The sequence below is a fragment of the Pseudopipra pipra genome, chromosome 8 (genome assembly GCF_036250125.1).
Source record: "Pseudopipra pipra isolate bDixPip1 chromosome 8, bDixPip1.hap1, whole genome shotgun sequence".
Lineage (NCBI taxonomy): Eukaryota > Metazoa > Chordata > Aves > Passeriformes > Pipridae > Pseudopipra > Pseudopipra pipra.
Window position 1 is genome coordinate 9,708,585 of NC_087556.1, and position 20,224 is coordinate 9,728,808.

The 20,224-nt window shown below is 38.2% G+C and overlaps 1 protein-coding gene across 2 annotated transcripts in view; it reads left to right on the plus strand.

Moving 5' to 3' along the window:
• PARG (poly(ADP-ribose) glycohydrolase) overlaps positions 1–18,500 on the plus strand; it is a 60,390-nt gene extending 41,890 nt beyond the window's left edge. For both annotated transcript variants that reach the window (XM_064662470.1, XM_064662468.1), the window contains exons 12-18: positions 101–176; positions 2,496–2,643; positions 7,993–8,071; positions 8,828–8,936; positions 13,462–13,567; positions 17,568–17,696; positions 18,307–18,500. In XM_064662470.1, coding sequence (XP_064518540.1) covers positions 101–176; positions 2,496–2,643; positions 7,993–8,071; positions 8,828–8,936; positions 13,462–13,567; positions 17,568–17,696; positions 18,307–18,476 — 817 coding nt within the window. In that variant the 3' untranslated portion in view covers positions 18,477–18,500. The remainder of the gene's footprint in view (positions 1–100; positions 177–2,495; positions 2,644–7,992; positions 8,072–8,827; positions 8,937–13,461; positions 13,568–17,567; positions 17,697–18,306) is intronic.
• Positions 18,501–20,224: the final 1,724 nt, after the last annotated feature.

Sequence of the window (20,224 nt, forward strand, 5' to 3'; positions counted from 1 at the left end):
GTAAGAAGTTTGGGTTCGGCTGAGTTTTGTTTTAAAATGGATGCTTCTGTGTGGAGGTTCTGAATTGTCCTTTCTGTACAATATTTTTCCTCAATGGTAGATCTCAGAAAAAACTCTCTAGACTGCATGTCACCTATGAAGGCACCATCGAAAGCAATGGACAAGGTATGCTACAGGTAAGTGCATGCAACAGTTAATGTGGCTTTATGTCATGTTTTTGTTGTACTTTTATGGTCTGCCAGCTTAACTAAGTTACTTGTTTACCCTCAATTGACTTAAATGACAAGATGTTATGCAGTGTAAAAGAAACATCAAAATTAATTCCATGGGCAGTCTTACACTGTCAGTGTTCCCCAGCTCTAGGTAGCACAGGTACCTGATACAGAAATGGCTGACAGAAAATCACAAGCCCTGGACAGCTTCAGGTCTTCTGGTTCAAGCCAGGATTGAAGATTGACAGGATAAAAGATTCAGGCTGTGATCTTGATGACTTGTCAAGGGTTTCAGTTTATTTTTTAAAAATTATTCTTGTGCCCCAGACAGTGACCAGGTCAGTAGTTCAGGAGACTTTCTTGCTGCTGCCAGCACCACTGTTTCAGTCTGGGAGGCAGTCAGCAAAAGAAATTCATAAGGAGGATGTCCTCTCCGTATCTATAGGAAGAAACATATTTGAGTTTTCAATATTTTTGTTTGCTTTCTGCTTTTCTTTTAAAAAAAATAGACTGCCTTTTAGAGTTCTTTTACCAAAAAAAAAAACCAAAGCAACAAAAAACCAAACCAAACAAAAAAAAAACCAAACAAAAAAAAAAATTACGCAAAAAACCCCAAACTACAAACAAACAAAACCCCCAAAACAAACAAACAAACAAACAAAATTGGAACTTTCTGAGCAGGGACAAGTACTGCATGGGAAGAGGAGTAGAAAGAATAGGAGGACTTTTTTTTTTCTCCAATGCTTTTTGCTCAGACTTTAAAATGTCTCATGACTTTATGAAACATGAGCATTCAAATGAGTTTTGAAATTATTAAGAACTCAGCAACTGCTCAATAATAACCATTTTTATAGTGTTGCACTCTGTAGATGTAAGTATTGCCTAGGATGTGATCTTCCTCCTCCTGGCTATTTCAAGCCAAATATTTCAGCTCAGATGAAGAGCAGTCACTCCAGGAGGGAGCAGGACAGGACAATGCAGGAGTCCCCAGTGACCCCAGCCTTGGCTGGCTGGCACAAGCAGGGCAGAAACAGTGACAAGAACAGTTCCTGCTGACTTGCTGGTGGCCATCAGCCAAAGGTGATGAGTCAGGGCACCAAGGACAATCCCAGACATCCAAGCAGGGACATCCAAGCACCAGCAGGGACTGGGCTGGGCTGGGCCCACACGTGATGTGTCTCAGCGAGCTCCAGGACAAGGGGGTGTGTTTGTAACACAGGCCCGAGGGGTTACTCAGCACAGTTAAAGTGCTTTTGGGGCCTTGGCACACTGAACATTTGTGTAGCTTACATGTAACTTTTTTTATTGTAGTCAAGTTCAGTAAATCTCAAACAACTGGAAATGTGTTGGTATTTCCAGGATAGACTAAAGGAGCACCTGCTGCTGTAATGTCTGGCTCTTGGTGTGCTTTAGGCTTGCCTCTAACTCCTGATCAGTTTGTAATCTACACAGGTGTTCATGTCACTCCAGCAAGTTCTGTTCTCCTCCTGTATATGTGCTCTTATCTAAGTAAAAACCAGTTAGAAGCTAATAGCATTTCGAAGATGAAGTGACTTTTTAAAATAATAAATTTCTATGGGCAGTTAATTTGCATAAATAGTAATTACTTTATTGAATAAACAAAATCCTTGTAAAACTGTTGTTTATATGAAACTGTAATTTGCAAAAATGTGTACTATTGCAGCAAAAAATAGTCCAGAGCTTCTCTGTTTCAAGCAGAAACCTTAATAGTCAAAATTACTTGCCTTGTTCAAGTGAATTTCAAGGAGAATTTGTAAGGGATTCTGTTAGTGCATTTCAAGGAGAATTCATAAGGGGTTTATGGGTATAGAACTGTTACAGGGACACTGCTAATCTAAAAATTCTTCAGTATGGACAGCTGGGGTAGAATGCTTATTAAAGGACAACTTAATGATTTTTCAATATCCCTAAAAAGCAAAAAGACTGCTCTAATTTGCTGTTTTCATCTTTCACATTTACTGAAATGTGTTTTATTCTTAAATATGTGCTCTTCAAGGAAAACCCACAAAACCTGGATTCAGAGTATTTGAGATGCCAAAGTTGTTTTGCTGTCTCACTTGTCTTACGTTTTCTGAGAAGTGGAATGGAAAAAAAGAGAAAGGCATGATCATGTTAATCAGTCCCTCTGCTTGTATTTTTAAGTGATAGCAGCAGATTTCAACAGAATTATTGAATTTGTACAGGACTTTATTTACCTTGGTAAATGAAAGGATTTTATGCTCTTTGCTTCTCTCCTAATCCCCCTGAATGTATTTTTGTTAGGTTGATTTTGCAAACCGTTTTGTTGGAGGTGGTGTGACTGGGGCAGGACTAGTACAAGAAGAAATTCGGTTTTTAATCAATCCAGAACTGATTGTATCAAGACTCATCACCGAAGTCTTGGATCACAATGAATGTCTTATCATCACAGGTTAGTCTTTGCAGAAAATGTTTCACATCTAATTCTGATTTTATATATAGAAAATATTTTTCAGGTTGAAGTTTAGTATGTTTAAATGCTTTAGGGATAAAAAAAAAAAAAGAAGGAAAAAAAAGTCAGTACTCATTTGACAAAGAGCTTCCTACTTTATCCCACCCCTTAAGACCATGTTCCAATAGATGCTTTGTGAAACAGGCAAAAAGAATAAAAAGTGAGAGCAAGCAGACAGAACTTTTTTGTCCTGAGTGTCTCTAGCTAAAGAATGCTGTTGGACAATATCGGTGACAGCCACAATTACCAACTACTAGCTGGTCCCAACTATCAGTGGGTAATGCTTCTGTTAAAGGATGGGCAATTTTTGTTCCTAAAAGGGGAGGAAGCGGAAGAGGAAAAAATCAGCATCCATTAAAAAAGGGTAGAAAGTCAGGAACTGTCTCTTAAGGATTTTGATCCTGTGAGTTACACCCATGTATTTGTGTTGCTTGTGAGTCTGCAATTACAACATCAAAAACTTAACTGCTTCTCCAGTTGTTGAAAGGCTGTGCATGTCCAGTGCTTTGCTGAAAGAGATTTCCTTTTTCTGTCCACCTCTGTCATAGAACTTGGAATGTTTTATTATCCACTGGATCAAAATAGTTTGCATCAAAAGACCAAATGTCACTGTTAAAAACTGGAGCGGCCCAGGTCACGCCTTGTGTGTCTGGGTTCTATACACGAGAACAGTGAGCATTTCTCATGACTGAAAAATAAAATGATGCTATTATACTTTATTTACTCTAAAGAATAACTGTACAGAAAAAATATATGATCAGAGAGATCCTGTGGGTAAATATTGTAATAGATTATGTTTATATTTTTCAGTCTGCTATAGTAAAAATATCATGTTTAGGTACCTGAGCTGTCTCAAAAATCAAGAATTTGTATAGGTTTTAGAATACAGTTCTTGGAAAAGTCCATCTATAGCACTTCTTTCTCTCACAGGCATACACAGTAGAAAATTGAACTTAAATCTTGCAAGGCTTACTCTCTCCTGAGTTATTGATTGTACTGGGCAGAACATCTTTTGTTTTCAATGTTATACTTGGTAATCTTCTTAAGACAGTGTTTTATTTTGTTTTTCCACCCTGCCAGAATTAATGCCTTTTCTGTGAAAACTTTTTGATAAATTGGCTTTTGTGATTACCTTTTAAAAAAATGAGTCAGAAAAAAAATTCTTGGCTATCACAAACTTCTTTTGTATATTTTGGATATGATACTGTATTAACATATTGAATATGTTCTCTGGATGAGGGGGGTAAAAATAGAGCACAGCTATCAATCTGAGTAATAACTGAGGGGGGAAAACTAAATGAATGTTTTGAAAGACCTTCTTCCATTCCCCTGCAAAAAAAAATGGACAAATAAAGGTGAGGATGTTTTTTCACTGCAGCAACATTTAGTTTTCTTGAGTGCTTTACAGTGTTTTGTGATTAGTATTTGTGATATGGTGTTCTTCACTAATGGAAATATCCATTCCATCATTTTTATTTAATCCCTGGAGCTCTTCCACCTTGGTGCTTAGCCAAGTCTCCCCTGTGTCACAATCCTCTTGATAAATTACATTCTTTGTGATGCATCTTGACTCAGTGGCCTAATGGGTATAACTGTGCAGCTTAAATTTGCAGAGGAGTCCAAGAAATTGGGAGATAAATTAAATTTGTTGTGATTGCACAGTATCTGGTTAATCTCACTGCTGTAATGAATATGGAACTGGTCAAGCAAACAGTCAAGTTCTTCAGCACGGACATCTACCTCCAGAAATGTCAACAGCAATGCCAGAGGTTCCCACAGCTGCATTTCTGGCAGGGCTGTGAATGAATGTGAGTGGTTTTCATTCAGATTTTTTTTTTCATTCTGTTTTTCCCCTGTTTGAGCTCACATGTACTCAGGCAGCATTAAGAGCAATGAAGCTGTGTTCCATGTTTGCTTTGAATCTGCAGATGGCCAGTCTGGACCACATCTTAGCAATGCATTTTTAGAGGCTTCTGACCACATTACCCAGGCAGCAAATGAGATCAGATAATTGGTTCAGCTGAAAATTTACTCGGGGGAAAATTGTTTTTCAGCTGGATTTAGCAGGCTGATCATGCCAGTGTCAGGAGAGCCAGAAGACTTAAGGTGGTGCAAGATAAGGATTGGAAGAACTGACTGAAAGGGAGAGAAGGACCTTCCCCTCACTTTTGACATTAATGTACCTTTATGTTGGTGACTACAAAACTGTACTCTTGCAATTTTCACATCTGCTTTTTATTCAGTGCTAGTAGAACTGCCTCTCCAGAGGTAAAATCTCTAGCTCATAAGAAATACTAGAGGAACACTATAGGGGAGTTTTTCCCAATCCCTGGAAACACTATAATACTATACAAGTCATATGCAAATATAAAGCTGGACTGTGGAGTCTGAGAAAGGTCTATTTATTGTTAGTAGTAGTTGTAAATCTTTCTAGGTTGATGTCTAATGCTGTAACTTTTACCAGTTTCACAAAGTATAGGTTTTTGAATGGTACTTGTACATAGATTCTTTTGACTTTAGGTAGGCTTTTTTAGGTTTTGTAGCTTTTTTTTAAAGTTCTGATGGAACTCTGCTATTGTGCATTATTTGTGGTTTGCCTTTTTTTACCCCTTTATTTTTTTTAATAGGAAGAAAAAAGATTCAACAGAAACATTAGCTTATCCAGCTTATCCCATACTGCTTCTGTTCTCCCAGAAACAAAAGTTTATATCCCAGTAGTTCAGAGGCAAAAGTGCTGCCAGTTGAATAATCATTTTTGCCTTACAAATTTCCAGAGCTTCACTTATGAAAAGTCATTGATTTTCATTAACTTTGGGTTTCTGGAACATGGCTTTAGAGTTTGTGTGATTTCTTTGAGTTTCTCTGCTATTGATTTTTTTATAAATGTGTGTGTGTTTGCTTGTTTGTTTGTTTCCTGGTGCTTTTGTCATCAGACACTGCAATTCCATAAAAATTAATGAAAACAATGAACATTGAAAAAGCCAGCTTAATACTTTAACTATCATTTAGTCTATCCTGGTACAATATCTTGATAACCTAGTGTTTTCTTTCCACACGTTAGACACCAAAGGAAGTGCTTCCTTCTTGAAGTTGGAAGTTTTGTTAGATTGTCCTCTGAAGAGAGCTCTCAGAAAAGTCACGTTCTTCCCTTGTCTGTCTTTTCTTGCTGTATGCTCGGACACTTTTTCCAAGCATATCAGTAAAACCGAATTTTATGTATGTCAGGAAGAGTCTTGCTGAAGGTTGACTGCCTGCAATTCAATTAGAAAGCTGATTTCTGAATATTGAAGCTACTTGTGGTTGTCCTTTGTATGAGGGCACGGATGTGTGTGAATACATGCTCATACTCTGTCATCCACAGTTTTGAGATGGTTTGGTATCAGGAAGTGAACTCTTGGTGAGGAATCTTTTACCATCCCACTCATTTTGCTTAGCAACTTCTCAAAATAGCCTTGAGTGGGGTTTGTGTGCCCTCAGTATGATTAATCATCTAGACAAATCTAAATAAATAATGAGTGGATAATAGGGCAGATGAGTTAAAGAAGCGCTGATAAGCCTTGGCAGTTAAAATTAATAAGGATAAATGGGGAAAATGTCTTGAAGGATATGCATAATTTTAAACAGTTTTTAACAGCTTGTTTCCTGTGCTTGAGACTACTGAAGGCCAACATTCAAATTCACTTGTCAGTGAGGTTTAAAGTTAATAGTTTTATGGTTTTGATTGTTCAACTTTAATTGTATTTTTATTTAGAGATTGGAAAACTAGATTAAATTTAAACATTTGGGTATTGCTGATCTGCACAATAGTTAGGCACTAGTCTTGTCTTAATAATCAGATGTTTTGTGCTGTCTGCTTGCACTTCTTTCTAAAATCTATTTTTTTCCTGTTCTTTTTATAGGCATAGCTGGTGTCACTAATTAAGGGGTTGCTCAACAGTTCTCTTCTTACTCGTACTGTTTATAACTTTTGCCACACTATACCTGTTAGAACTGAAATTCTCCAAACAAGTTATCTTTTTCAGTCCCTACTTCCAAATTCAGCTGGTGTGAGCTCAGAACTGGGGGAAAAGTTGTGATTTTTCTGTGGCATTACTTCAGGAGTATTTCTTTTAGGTGTTTGTGCAGTCCCCAGGTTTTGAAGCAAGGTCCTGAAGCTCTACAAAATGAGGTGAAAGGCAGCCTTTTAGAAAGGTTATGATCCTTGTTCTCAGTTAAGATGTGCTCCTTCTTGGTCTTGGGATAAACCATTCAAAAGGAGTTGGTATAGCAGAGCACAGTAGCTGAAATTACTGGTGGCCTTAATAAGCTGCTTTCTTACAGCCCTTCATGCTTGACAAGATACACTGTTGGACCTTTTCAAGAGCAGCCAAGTGTGTTCCAGACCATGTTTTCTTGGGTCCTTGTGGTTTTACAGAAGTGGCTTGTGGTGCTGACCACTGCAGCTGAGAGCAGTGGCCTTTAGTCCATTCAGTGCCATTAATTGCTGTGAAATCTGACAATTCCTGCCAGGAACCATAGTGCAGAAATGATGCTGAACCAATGTAAAACAAAAGGGAAGAGATGTATTGGGCAATGAGACTACAAAGCTTTAACAGTCCCACTTATGCTTGTGTAAAGTTACCCTCAAAAGCCTGTAGGGCAACAACTTGGGTAACACTGGCATACTGGAAATCTGTTTGATTTCTGACCATCAGAGTTTTCTTCAGCTGTATGGATTTCATTTTGTTAGAGAAATAAAACTTGTTAGAATAATAAAATGTGTAAACATATAGCTCACCAAATACATTTGAATTTCTTTATATTTTTCTTCTCATATTTCCTAAACTGTCAGCCCAGATGTTTGCTCAACTGTATTGAAGTGGGGCTGCCACATTTTTAATGGCAGAGTGACTGTTACCATTGTGTTTACAGGTAGTAAGTAACCTCAAAAACAAAAAAAAGAAAGGCAAGATGCCATCACAGTTCTTGTTAACCAGATATTAGCTGGTAAAACTTCAAAGATGACAGGCAGTGTATTGGGAAGCTATTGAACTAGGGAGTGGTGAAGTTGAAAACTGTCTTGTTGCTATTATGCTGGGCAGCAGACATAGATCTGCGCTTGTCATGTTCTGTGGTGGATGCTACTCCTCACCTGTGGAAAAGGAGCTTCACAAGATCTTGTTCTCTATTTTCCATTGCTTCTGGGAGCTGCATGTTCATTGGGTGAAGCAGTGATTCCTATCAGAGTTTCGCCAAGTGAGAAAAATATGTGCATATTTTATAAGTAATATGGAAAATCCTTTGTTTCAGGTACTGAGCAGTACAGTGAGTATACAGGCTATGCAGAAACTTATCGCTGGGCAAGAAGCCATGAAGATAAGACCCCAAGGTAAAGTTTAAGTGAAGGAACAAATAAATGTTACAAATTTAATACCTTGGTGCTCTTAAGTATTTCCTAGCATTTGCCTTGATAGAGTATTTGACTGCTTGATGCTGCTCTCTTCAGTAGAGCAAACAAGTTAAGAAAGTTATATTAATAATAAGATGTTAATGCTAACAAGTGGTACCTGACCCTATGTTGGTTCTTAGACCAACATCTTTTATAGTTGTATGTATTTAATCCACATTTTTGTTAAGATACTGTGGATTGTAATGTCACAAGAAGTTTGACAATAATACCTCAGGTGCAACAGTGCAGTTCATGTGTGGCAAAATAAGATTTAATATCATGAATCTGAGTAGAAAGCTCTGAGCTCTTGAATTTATTTCTCTGACAATGTTGTTATAGTGTATACAAAATATTATTCATTTGGTAGAGAAACATACACAATATACTCATTTAAATGTTAGAGGAAGACAGAGAGACACTGACCTTGCAGTGTTCTGGTGTACTTAATAAATAGTGCTGTGTAATTGGGTTTGTTTCACGTTTATGCCCAAATTTATGGTGCAACCTGTCTCACTTCTGATGCTGCTTTCCTTTCCAACCCCCAGAGAGAGAGCACTGCATTGCCTGTTACGAGTTCACCTTTTTAACTGCTTGTAACAGAGAAGCTTTGCAGAGAACTACTCATTTTGAGTTCTGGTTATATGGCCAATATTAAACAACTAATGCCATCTACTTTTCTTCCCCCTCCAATTCTAGGGATGAATGGCAGCGCCGCCACACTGAAATTGTTGCTATAGATGCATTTCACTTCAGACGTTTCCTTGATCAGTTTGGTCCGGAGAAAATTAGAAGAGAGCTCAACAAGGCCAGTAACTTCTTAAATCAGCCTGCAGTCTAATGTTTATTGTACCTTTTCAAATAGTTTTGTATTATTGTCTTGAGCTAAAGAAGTTCTTGCTTATTTGTGTCTCGTATAAAAAAAAGGTGAACTTCAGGGTTTTGCTATCCAATGTTAAACACAAGATGGTGAAAAATAACTCTTGTCCTTTGATACACCATTCAAAGGTATAAAATACTTTCAAAAATATAAATGAAACTTGCATATATGTTTTGTTTACTCTTCCCTGTCCTGCTTCTAAATGACAGGCTGAGAGTTGGGGTTCTTCAGCATGGAGAAGAGAAGGCTTCAGAGAGAGGCTTATTTCATCCTTCCAGTACCTAAAGGGGGCTTAAAAAAGGAGAGAGAGGGACCTTTTATACAGAACAAGGTTTTAAACTGAAAGAGGGCAGGTTTAGAGTAGATATTGGGAAGAAATTCTTTATTGTGAGAGTGGGGAAGCACTAGAACAGGTTGGAAGCTGTGGATGCCCCATCCCTGGGAGTGTTCAAGGCCAGCTAGGATGGGGCCCTGAACAACCTGATGTAGTGAATGTCATCCCTTCCCATGGCTTGGGGGTTAGAACTAGATGATCTTCAAGGTTCCTTCCAACTGAAATCATTCTATGATTCAAAATTATGGTATTAAGTTCTTTTCCTGTGCTTTGCTCTGTTGCATCCTACTCAGCTGTGCAGTCAAGGTGGAGAAGGAGGTGCCTCATGTTTTAACATGGTGACAGTTCATAGATGTGGTGCCACTTCCTTTTCTTGCACCTTTCTTCTCTGCTCCTGGGGTATCGACATATTACCTGAGTTTATCTTTTCATATGTTGATGACTTCTTGAGTTCAGATCCAGCTGCTCATAAATCCCCATTCTTTATTTTCACAATAGCTGTAAGGGTGGTTGCAGCTGGATATGTGTATATACATGCCAGTTAGAGCACACAGTGTTCAGAAGACTGACAAATCAGTTTTAATCCTTTAAACAAAACTTCTAGACTTACATTTGAGACCAGCACACTTCCTACTAATAATTATTAACCATTATCGGTGTGTATTCAAAGTTGTCAGTCCTTGACCTTTCCCTGAGTTATCTGTGTGTATACAGAACTGCACTTTGCAGTGTCTATGGTCCTTGATAGTCTCAGACACCAAAGTTGCCAGGCTGAAGAGCTCTTTGACAAGGGAAGCTGTAACTGTGGTGGGCATGTTTTTTCCTGTCCTCTGCCTATTTTGGGATTTTGTCCTTAAAGAAGATATTTGAGATGGTTCCCAGCCCTTGGTCTCTGCCCTGGACTTTGTGCTGCATAATGTTTGGGAACATTGGGTTACTTTCCCTAGCCATTGCAGGTGCTTTAACATTTGCATGGCTGAGATTTTCCTGTTATTTGGTTTTCTTGTTTCACTGCTGCCCTTTAATTAAAGTTAAAGCAGTCTTTTCCCAGGTTTTGGGGTTGTACTTTTTCAGTGACTAGTAATTGCTATCAGAGAGCTGTTTATAGTTAAGAGATATTAGCTTTCAACCTGTGCCCATGTTTTCTGCTGTTATCTCACACACAGATTTTATCTCCTAACATGCTGTATCTGGAATCAGTCTCCAGTTCACATAGCAAATTCTTCTAAGCTGGTACAAATGCTACTGGGCTGGAATGAGGGCCTTGCATGGCTGGTGTGAGGCACAGGTGGTGAAAGGCCTGTTACAGCAATGGCAGTGCTGTTTTTACTGAGCAGTTGAGTACAAGAATGGTAATTCAGTTATGCTGTATTAGTGTGCTTATGTTTGGGTTCAGAATGTGCTAATGATGAAGTCTCCTTAGTGTCCTTCTACATTTAGAGATGCAGCACCTGCTTTAGCTTGGGTGCTGAATATAAGGGCTCTGTGCTGCAGGTGTTAAAGCCTCCTGCTTCCTGTAGTATAGCAGAGTGTAGAATAACATAGGATGTATTTTAAACAAATTCAAACATAGGAGTAGGCTGCCCAGATTCTCAGCCAGAAGAGGAATACACCCCTTCAAGATGATGTACAGTGCTGAAGGACTAATTTAATTTAGTTGTAAAACCTTAGCATCTTGACTAAAGTAACATTTATCAGCTTGTTTTTTCGTGGTTGATAATGAAATTAGCCCTGAAAAAGACAGTTAAGTACATTTTGTAAATTTCAGTGATATCTTAGAACAAAATTCAAATTACCTACACCAGCGAATTTATGATCTGCCTACAATTTTTAGTTTTATTGAGTGAGTTTGGATTTTTAAAATAAATTATGGTAGATCACTGCAACTTGTATAAAGTGTATTGGTTTGGCTGATGTTGTTTTATGAGGACTAATTTGGTATTTAAAGAAAATTTTAAGCCTGAGTTAATTCTCTGCTTATTACAGTAAAGATTTGATCAAGCTTATTGGAGTTTCTTCAGTATTTTAATTATTCAAATATTTTTTCATGTACTGTGGTGGGGTTTTCCATTTCATTTAATATTAACCTTAAGAATTTTCTGTGGGTAAAAGCAAGTTGATGGAATAAGCTGCAACTGCATTTCTATAATAAATCAGGACCCATATACCCCAGTATATGCAGACAGGCTTTGAAATACAAGTGTTAGTAAACAGAGCTCAGGATCCAGAAGTTCTTTTGTTTGTCTGTTATTTTGTTGGACACTATGAAATTATTGAGAACAACCTCAAATGATTCTTCTTAAAACATGTATCTTCTTATAACCGTGTATGATTTCTCTAAGATCGTTTGTCTTAAAGAACCAGATGTTCATTCCCAGTTAGTTTTCTCAAAAGTAAGATGTCTGAGGCTGACCCTTGTTTTTGGTTTAACCCATACCCAGAAAACAAGATTAATGTGTCTGAAGCCAGCTGTTCAGAGTAAGAAAAAAATAAATCACTGTATCTGATTTCAGCATGAAGGTTTGCAGATCTGTGTGTAAGACATGTCACTGTTCTGTCCTTGCTACCCCTTGAAATGATTGCCTGGTAAAGACTCTCGCTAGCAATGATTTCTCCAGTTAAAATTTCACTTTCCAAATCCTGGGGAACAACTGACTTATAACTGGACTGGCAATCCCACTCATAAATGTCATTAAGACTATTTTTATAGTCCTCAATTAAAAAAAAGCTGCAGCTTCATATTTGACAAGAAATGCTTCCCTAAGAATTATGGTATGCAGAACATATTTCAAACGGTGCTGAGTGTGAGAATTATATGTAATAGTTTTATATGAAAACAAACTAATTGTAAGCATCACACAACTTCAAGTGTATGTTCTCTCATATTATTTAGAAGTTGTTACAACTTAAAATCAGATTCTTTTATGTAGTTCAAAAGTAACAGCTTTTCTGTTTCTGATATGGAAGTAACTCCTTTAAAGCTGCACAGAAACCTTTCATATTCCTGCATTCCTAGGTGAAACTTATCTAAAATATTGATGCATTGTCTCTAAAAAAAAAGTGATGAGTTTTCTTTGTCCTTTGTTTGCTATGAAAAATCATATGGGAGCACTTACTTAGATATTTTTCTTCATTGCTGCTGAAGTCCTCCCAAGTATTTGCTGATGACTTATTGTGTCTGACGAGACAGGTTTTGTTCTCCATGTCCTGGTAACTTGAGAAATACATGCCTATTAAGTAAAAGCTGAAAAGAAAATGGCATCCTGTTGCAACATCAATCCATTTCCCAGCTGGGAGGATAGAATTTGAAGCATTATTGTCCCCACAGCCAGTGTACTGGCTTGCTTGGGCCACAAGTTTGGTGCACACTTGCTTTGGACATTAATCACACTAATGGCTCTGACTTGAAAGAGCTGCATGCACCTGATGATGTGTAAGTGCTCCTTATGTAAACTCTGAATCAGGGCACCCTGCTGAATTTAACTGAATTATAACAGAAGTCTGAATTTGCAGCTTAGATCAGATTGGAGTGAAACTGTGGGTACTTCAGTCTATATTAGACAATTGTACCAACTCAATACATTTTTGTACTGTTGAAAAACTTCCCAAAGAGATTTATCTTTTCTTCTGTACATGGAAGCACCTGCCTTTACTCAAGGTTTATTAGTGAATATCACACTTTCTTCTCCTACCCTCATTTGTTTCATTAGACCTGTACTGGAAGATGTCATTTTGTATTTTATTTTGAGTTCTGAGGAATTTTGGTGATACTGGATACAGCAGTTCAGCTATTATGTAATCAACAAACATGCTACCATCTACTGTTAGTTATTCTCTGCTCTGGGTATCCTGATAAGGTTCCTATAGCTGTGGTGAAATCCCTGGAACTCAGCACTTGTATCTTAATTTTTAACTTGGATCCAAATAAGGCAAAATTCTTCTTGCCTTAAATGTTTTTGTTACTGATCTTAAATTTAAAGGAAGACTAATAGTATATTGAAGTAGTTTGAATTTGGCATCGCTAGAAGACAATACTGATTATTGTTGTCATCTTACTGTTTGAAAGTGTTGCACCAGACTGCCTATGAAATTCATCTTCTGCCTCTTGTCTGCATGCAGGCCTACTGTGGCTTCTCTCGACCCAATGTTCCACCTCAACATCTCTCTGCAATAGCCACAGGAAACTGGGGATGTGGTGCCTTTGGAGGGGACTCCCGATTAAAAGGTAAATTGCAGAAATTTCCTTATGTCCAAATGAATCAGATAACTTAGATTTTGATCCTTGGCCATATTTTTCGTTCAAGTACATTTTTTGGTTTTATTCCAATTAATACATTTTAGCCGAGAATTGGAATAGTAGTTAAAATATCCATAGAACTGGTTCATTAGCTTTGATCTTTAGGCCATGAGTAATTTGCCCTAAACAATAAAAAAACACACTGCTTTTATGTGCTGTTTTCAGTTTAAAGTGTGAGGTAAGTACGTGATGGTAAGATGCCAGGTTTAGAGGGACCTGTAGCACTGAAACCTTCAAAAGCATGGATACACAGTTTTAGTTCTCAAAAGAACATGTTCATTGCAGCTGTCAGTCATATGAATCAGTTGGCCTTTCTGGAGCAGACTTTTTAGATTATGTCTGAAATTCATATCTCTGCAGAGCTGTTTAAGGTACCTGGTAATTTGCAAGGCATCACATATTTGCTGGCAATGCTTCATGTTTAGTTTTGCTCCTTAATATATTGCTGTATGCCAGAGAGGTTTCCAGTCACTTAGACATGCTTCTTTCTTTCCTGACTTGCCTGTTATATCACTCACTTTCTCATGTTCTTTTATATTTAATTAGAGTATTTATAATGCAGCAGATATCACATGCCTACATTCATTTAAGACCTTTTCCATCAAGTCAAGAACTGATGGATCCTGACATGTAAATTGATACCCTGACTCATATATAAGTCCTAAGTAGAAATTTACATTTTTCTTGTTTCCAGACATTTGGAGAGTATTTAAAATTTTCTTTTCTGAATGGCTTTAAGTAGCTACATTGAGACAAACAACCATCAGGCTCCTAGCTTCATTAGCTTTCTTTCTTAATGTGTTTTATTCATTGAGCATCTATTTTTTTCTCAATGCTCATTGATTTCCTGACAGTTGTTTTTTGATGTCCATTAGATAAAATGGGCTGCCAAGTGCAGATTGTCAATACCAGGAGCAGTATTCACTGCAGGATCTGAGCATATTTCGTTTGTGTTAGGGAGGTTTAATAAACACTTTAATTTGCATAAGGTCTTTGTCTTGGGTCTAGACTTTCATATCCCATGTATATTTTTTTAATGTATGGCTTTCTGATAAAACTATGGCTCATTATTTAACTCATTATTTTTTCAACACTAGATGTGTCTTTTAGAATAGGGGTTGCTCACTGCATCACTGAGTCCAAGTAAATAGCTTTTGTTGTCTACAGTGGCTTGATAGTGTATTGGAATGACAAAATAGTTTTCAGAGTTTAAAATCTTACTTTTTGACCTATATTCTCGAATATCCACCCTTGTCCTTTAAGAATTAATATCTGGACCTGTAACAGAGCCTTCAGAACCCCCAAAATATTTGATGCAATTGGATATAATTGGATAAGTGCCATAATGCACTATGATATTTCGTCATGATCTTTTTGAGTTGCAAGTTAAAGGAACACGATTGTGTATAAAATATGGTTTCACTCAAGGTCACAAATGATGCAAAATCTTAAGTCTTCTTAAGGGAGGAAAAAAATAACCTGACTTGATAAAAAAGACCTGGTATGTAAACAAGCCAGATTCCAACTAAGTTAGGGAAATTTCTGCAGAATTTCAGTATAAACTCAAGACTTTCAATACTGAAAAAAATAGGTTTATATAATCAGGAGAAGTTGGAAGATCTTGTCTTGCTTTTGAAACCAGAGGATAATTTAACAATTAGTAGCTGCTGGAGCTCTGTGCAACTGTCTAAACACTGGAAAAGAGTTGTTTTATTGAAAATGCAAAGGAAGCGATCTGATGAGGCATCTCATAAATACCTAAATTTAACTTCTGTCGGTTGTGAGAAAGTGCTCCTTAGCTGACTTGGTGTTCTTACTTATGAAGTTCACTAGGAAGGATGCTTTAAAAAGGCCCCTGTAGGATTAGTGGGAGGAGAGGAAAGCAGGCCTGTGGCCTCATGGAAATGCTGCTGAGGTGCTGCCGGGGTATTTCTGAGGTCCTGGCTGTGCCTCCTGGGCAGCGAGTGCCGGGTGTTGGCCCAGCATGGCATCGGTGTGCCTGCAGGGGGAGTTCAGCTCTACTGCTCTTCCCGTGGTGCTTCTGTCTGCATCAGTAGCATGGAAATGTCACATGGTGTTGTATGTCATTAATGTCCAGAAGACTGAGAAGTCTGATTCCTGACAGAAACTTTGGTCCTAGTTTCATAAGATTTACAGCAATTCAAAATCAACAGGAGGATATTTTTAATATCTTCTGTAAAGTGAAACTGCATTGTTTGTTTGGAATGAAAAATAGTATTCATTAAGTTCTGTTCCCCTATGCAAGCCAGTTAATTGGACTCTTTAAAAGCTGAACTACTGAAGCTTTACTAAATCCACAGCTGGTTCAGTAGTTTAATTAAAATATCATTCCCAGATTGAGATTAATTTCACATGTGAATCATGTAATTTATAATTTTAGCAATGGGTTTACAAGAGGGTTTTTTTGATTAAAGAATGCAATATTTTACTAGGTCTCTGTTTAAAAATGCGAAAGATTCTTTAGCTATGAACAGCTTTCTATTTAGCTTCCACTAGCAGGTGGCAATGCAGTATGTATGCTGTTTTATTTAACATTAATCTTTACAAAGACAATATTAATCACATTTTAATTAACTCTACTTACTGGGTAGAAAAGGAAAGAATTAATATCAGAACTGTACCAGTAGGCTCTGAAGTAAGACAAGCTGCAATAGATTAAATAGTTGCTGGGGTCCATTATTTGGACTGTTGTAACATTCCCTGGAAGGAAGGTGTGACTGATCACTTGCCCCTGTGACACTCCAGCCTCGCAGGACTGGTTGGTGAAAGACCTGTGCTCTTTTAAGTTTGGTGCTACCTGAGAGGGTCCTTGTTCTTCTTCTCCTCTTTCTCGTTCTTGGCTCTGTGGTCTGGGGCCCTCCCTTGCCTCAGCTCTGGCTCTTGGCAGACCTTTCACTCAGCCAATTCAACTGCTGTTCTAGCAGAAAACAACTCCTACAATTTTCTGCCAGTTTGGTAAATGGAATTGGGACAATGAGATGTTTGAGTACCTGAGAGCTGCAGAAAAGTCAGGAGGTGGGTGAGAAGTGGACCAGAGCCACTTTCTCCAGGTGCAGTGGGTCATTAGCTTGGCTCAGCTGGACTGTTGCTCAATACCCCACATCACTTCTCAAGATGAATCTTCAGAAACCTGTTTCCAAAATAGGAAGCATTTTCTTTCTTCTCCATATAGAAGAACAGTCTTGTCTATATTGTAATGTTAGACATTGACAGAACTTGGAATGCAGCTTGGTCTAGTGAGTGTGACAGAAAGCTGGAGGTTAAATAACATGAATTGCATTCCTGGCATCAGCACTCGCCTCCTACAGGTCAGCCTGAGCCATGGTATTCCATGCTGCTTGTCTCTGTTATGGGTGTGGTGGGCACCTTAAATTGCACAGTAAGAGGCTGCAGAACCACAGATCTCCTCTGGGAAGCTAAAAGTTGGGTCAGCTCCTGCTTTGCATAGCTTACCTAGGGTTGGCTCCATTCCTTCTGACAGGTGGCAGAGCATGGAAATGGTTTGTACCCCACTGTCTGTGGCTCGATGCAAGCAGCTCAAACCAGGATGTGAGATGGGGCTCTGTTGCCTTGTGCTGCCACAGGCATTTAGTGGCTAATTAGTGGCTGTGTCCTGCTTGGGGGCAGGCACAGACCAGAAGAAACTCCTCTGAATTTCAAGCACATTGTTTATCTGCAAAGTAGGTTGTCACTAGCAAAGTAGGTTGTCACTAGCAGCTCTAGCAGAATACTTCAGCATCTGAGCTGCAGTGCCCAGTATTCTTAACTACCCGTTGTTCAGATTGCTTTGCAGTGTTCACCTGGAGATGGGTGCTGTGATTCTTTGGTGTAAAATTAGGCTGTGTTTTTCCCTTCAGCAAATGATTTGATCCTGTATTTATGTGTATAATCTCTTTTGTTGTTTCAGCCTTAATACAGATATTGGCAGCTGCTGAGGCTGGACGTGATATTGTTTATTTTACCTTTGGAGATGTGGAGCTGATGCGGGATATTTACAGCATGCATACTTTTCTCTGTGAGAAGGGCCAAACTATTGGTGAGCATAAAAAAATCTTTCCTTGCAGCAAAGAGACTTAACCATCTCTATAAGTAGAAATTTTCCAATGGAATTATCATCATCAAGTCCTGAACACAAGCACATAGGTCTTGGTTTATTTGTACCTGTTTCCAGAATGGGGAACTCTTCTGATTCAGGGTCAACAGTGTAATCTGTTAGAAAACTTCTGGAATTCTTTCTGATTCACTTGGGAGTTAAGCTGTAGAATCTGGAAAACACAGATATATGTCGTAGGTAGAAGGTTTGCAAAAGCTTTTAATATAACTCAGTAATGCTTTAAAAAGGGGAAAATCTGCTTACACATTCCTGGTACAGATTTGTCTTACAGTGTAATTGGCAATGCATTTGTAAGTAATGGGTATGCAAGCCCAGTGTTGGGGTAGCTGGTGCAGGAAGTTGAGGGAGCCCATCCTATGTTCTGAACAACCTGAAGCAGTCACATTCCCATTGCATGGCTCCTCTACCACTGCTCATTTAGAGAGACATTCCTAGCCACTATATCTGTGTGCATGGGCTCATATGGCTCATATGGCATGTTCTTACATGTTTTTTAATTATTTCTTTTTTGGTTTTTTTTTTTTTTTTTAAGGGGACATTTATAGGCTGTTGCTGAGATACTACAATGAAGAATGCAGAAACTGTTCCACTTCAGGACCAGATGTCAAGCTGTACTCTTTCATATACAACACCATTGAGTCCTATGCAGATTCTACTGATGATGATGATGAAGAAGAAAAAGGGTTGTGCTTTGAAGATTAAAATAAATGTATCTGATCAGAATAATGTTTATCTCCTCCCACTGGTATATTGTGTGAAATGCTGGACATAATGAATGAGCTGGCTTAACTCAATCTATATTGACTGCATTGGTAGTTATGTATAACATTCAAACAAAAAAACTACAAACACCTTTGAGAGACTAGATTTATTTGGTTGGTTTCATACATGAAAACCTTGTTCATGTGTGTACAGAAAAAAGTTCTTTGGTAAGTCTGGATTGTGTTATACCTTGTTAAGTAGAATATTTTGGTACATGTGTATTTCACTCAAGAGATTGCTGAAAGACTTTAGAATATTTCCCTGTACTCCTTTGCCTTTATTTTTCAGAACTCTTATGTAGATTCCTTACACAGACTCAGAGCTGGAGTGCAGGCAGCCATGGAACTCTGGGATGATGTCAGAGAGAAGCACTGTAATGATTGTTCTTGCTGAAAATTGTCATAATCCTTAAAGATTACCACGGTGCCATCAGTGTTCTTACCAAAGTTTTCGTTCGTTTAACTTAAAATGTCCTGGGTTTAATCTATTTTTTTAATAAATTGTTAAAAATTGAAAGATTCTGGAGGAGCTATAATGCATTTCACAACTGCATGGTCTCTATCAAATCAGGCATAAGGTGAGCATGAAGAAGGAGAGAAAAAACGAAGTACGGGAGAGTGGGAAAATGAGAAATGTGACCAAAGCAGAGGGAAACATTTTCATGTGAAACTGTTCCATACCATTTTGGTGGTGCTATCTGTTACCACACTGAACAAGGTCTTAGTCTATTTGAAGTTTCTTAAGGTTCAGTGCTGCTGGTGATATTTGAATTAAGGTCTGTTAGTTGTGTTTATGTTGTCATATCAGTTCTCCTTTATCACAGTGTGCATATATGTGAGTATAAGATCCCCATGGGATGACGTGAGTGAGGAAACAAATCACATATCAGTGGGAGGAAAGTCTGCAGGCTACAGATAAGGACATGAGGTCTTGTTAGGAGTTTGCACCTGTGTCATTTTAGACATGGGAATGGTAACAATGCAGAGTGTAAAAACAGATGTGTAAAAACTGTGCTGTTACTGCCTGTGAATACCAAATTAGTGTTGCTGTAGTACATTGATAGTTTACACAAAACTGCAGATACATCTGTGATGAAACTTCTTCAGGTCTACGTACAGGGCCAATCCAGTGAGACTTGTCTTTTAGTAGTTTAAGCTCGGATTAAGCCCAAATTCCTAAGTTTAGCCTCTTCTTTGTTAGATTTTCAGGTCTGTCATGGTTGCTATTACAAGTTAGCAATACAAGTAAAACTGCAGCAGGAAATGTAGTGACCTAAGCCTCTAATATCAATGAATCCTTTTGACTTATGTCAGATAAAACTTCTCCAAGCCTCAAAGACACCGTGGTAATTAAATGCTGGAAGCTGTTGGCAGTCTGGCTCACGATAAAGCACTCACTGAGCTGCTCTGGGGGAAGCAATAGGGAAGAGTTTGGGTTGTTTATAAACACCTTCAGAGTGCTATGCCTTGGCATTAAGCCTAAGTGGGGAAAGGTGATGGACACAGCAGTTTAAGGGGTTTTTCCTGTTCTTCCCACCACCTGTAGTTTTCTCCACCCCTGTCCATTATAAGGAAAAGATTCGTGCTAGAATTCAGGCTTCTTTCTGTGTCTGCAATCTGTGTCCTCAGATTTAGCAGAAATCTTTTCCTCCTGATGTTTCAGTGTTGGCTCAGATGCTGCTAATAGGA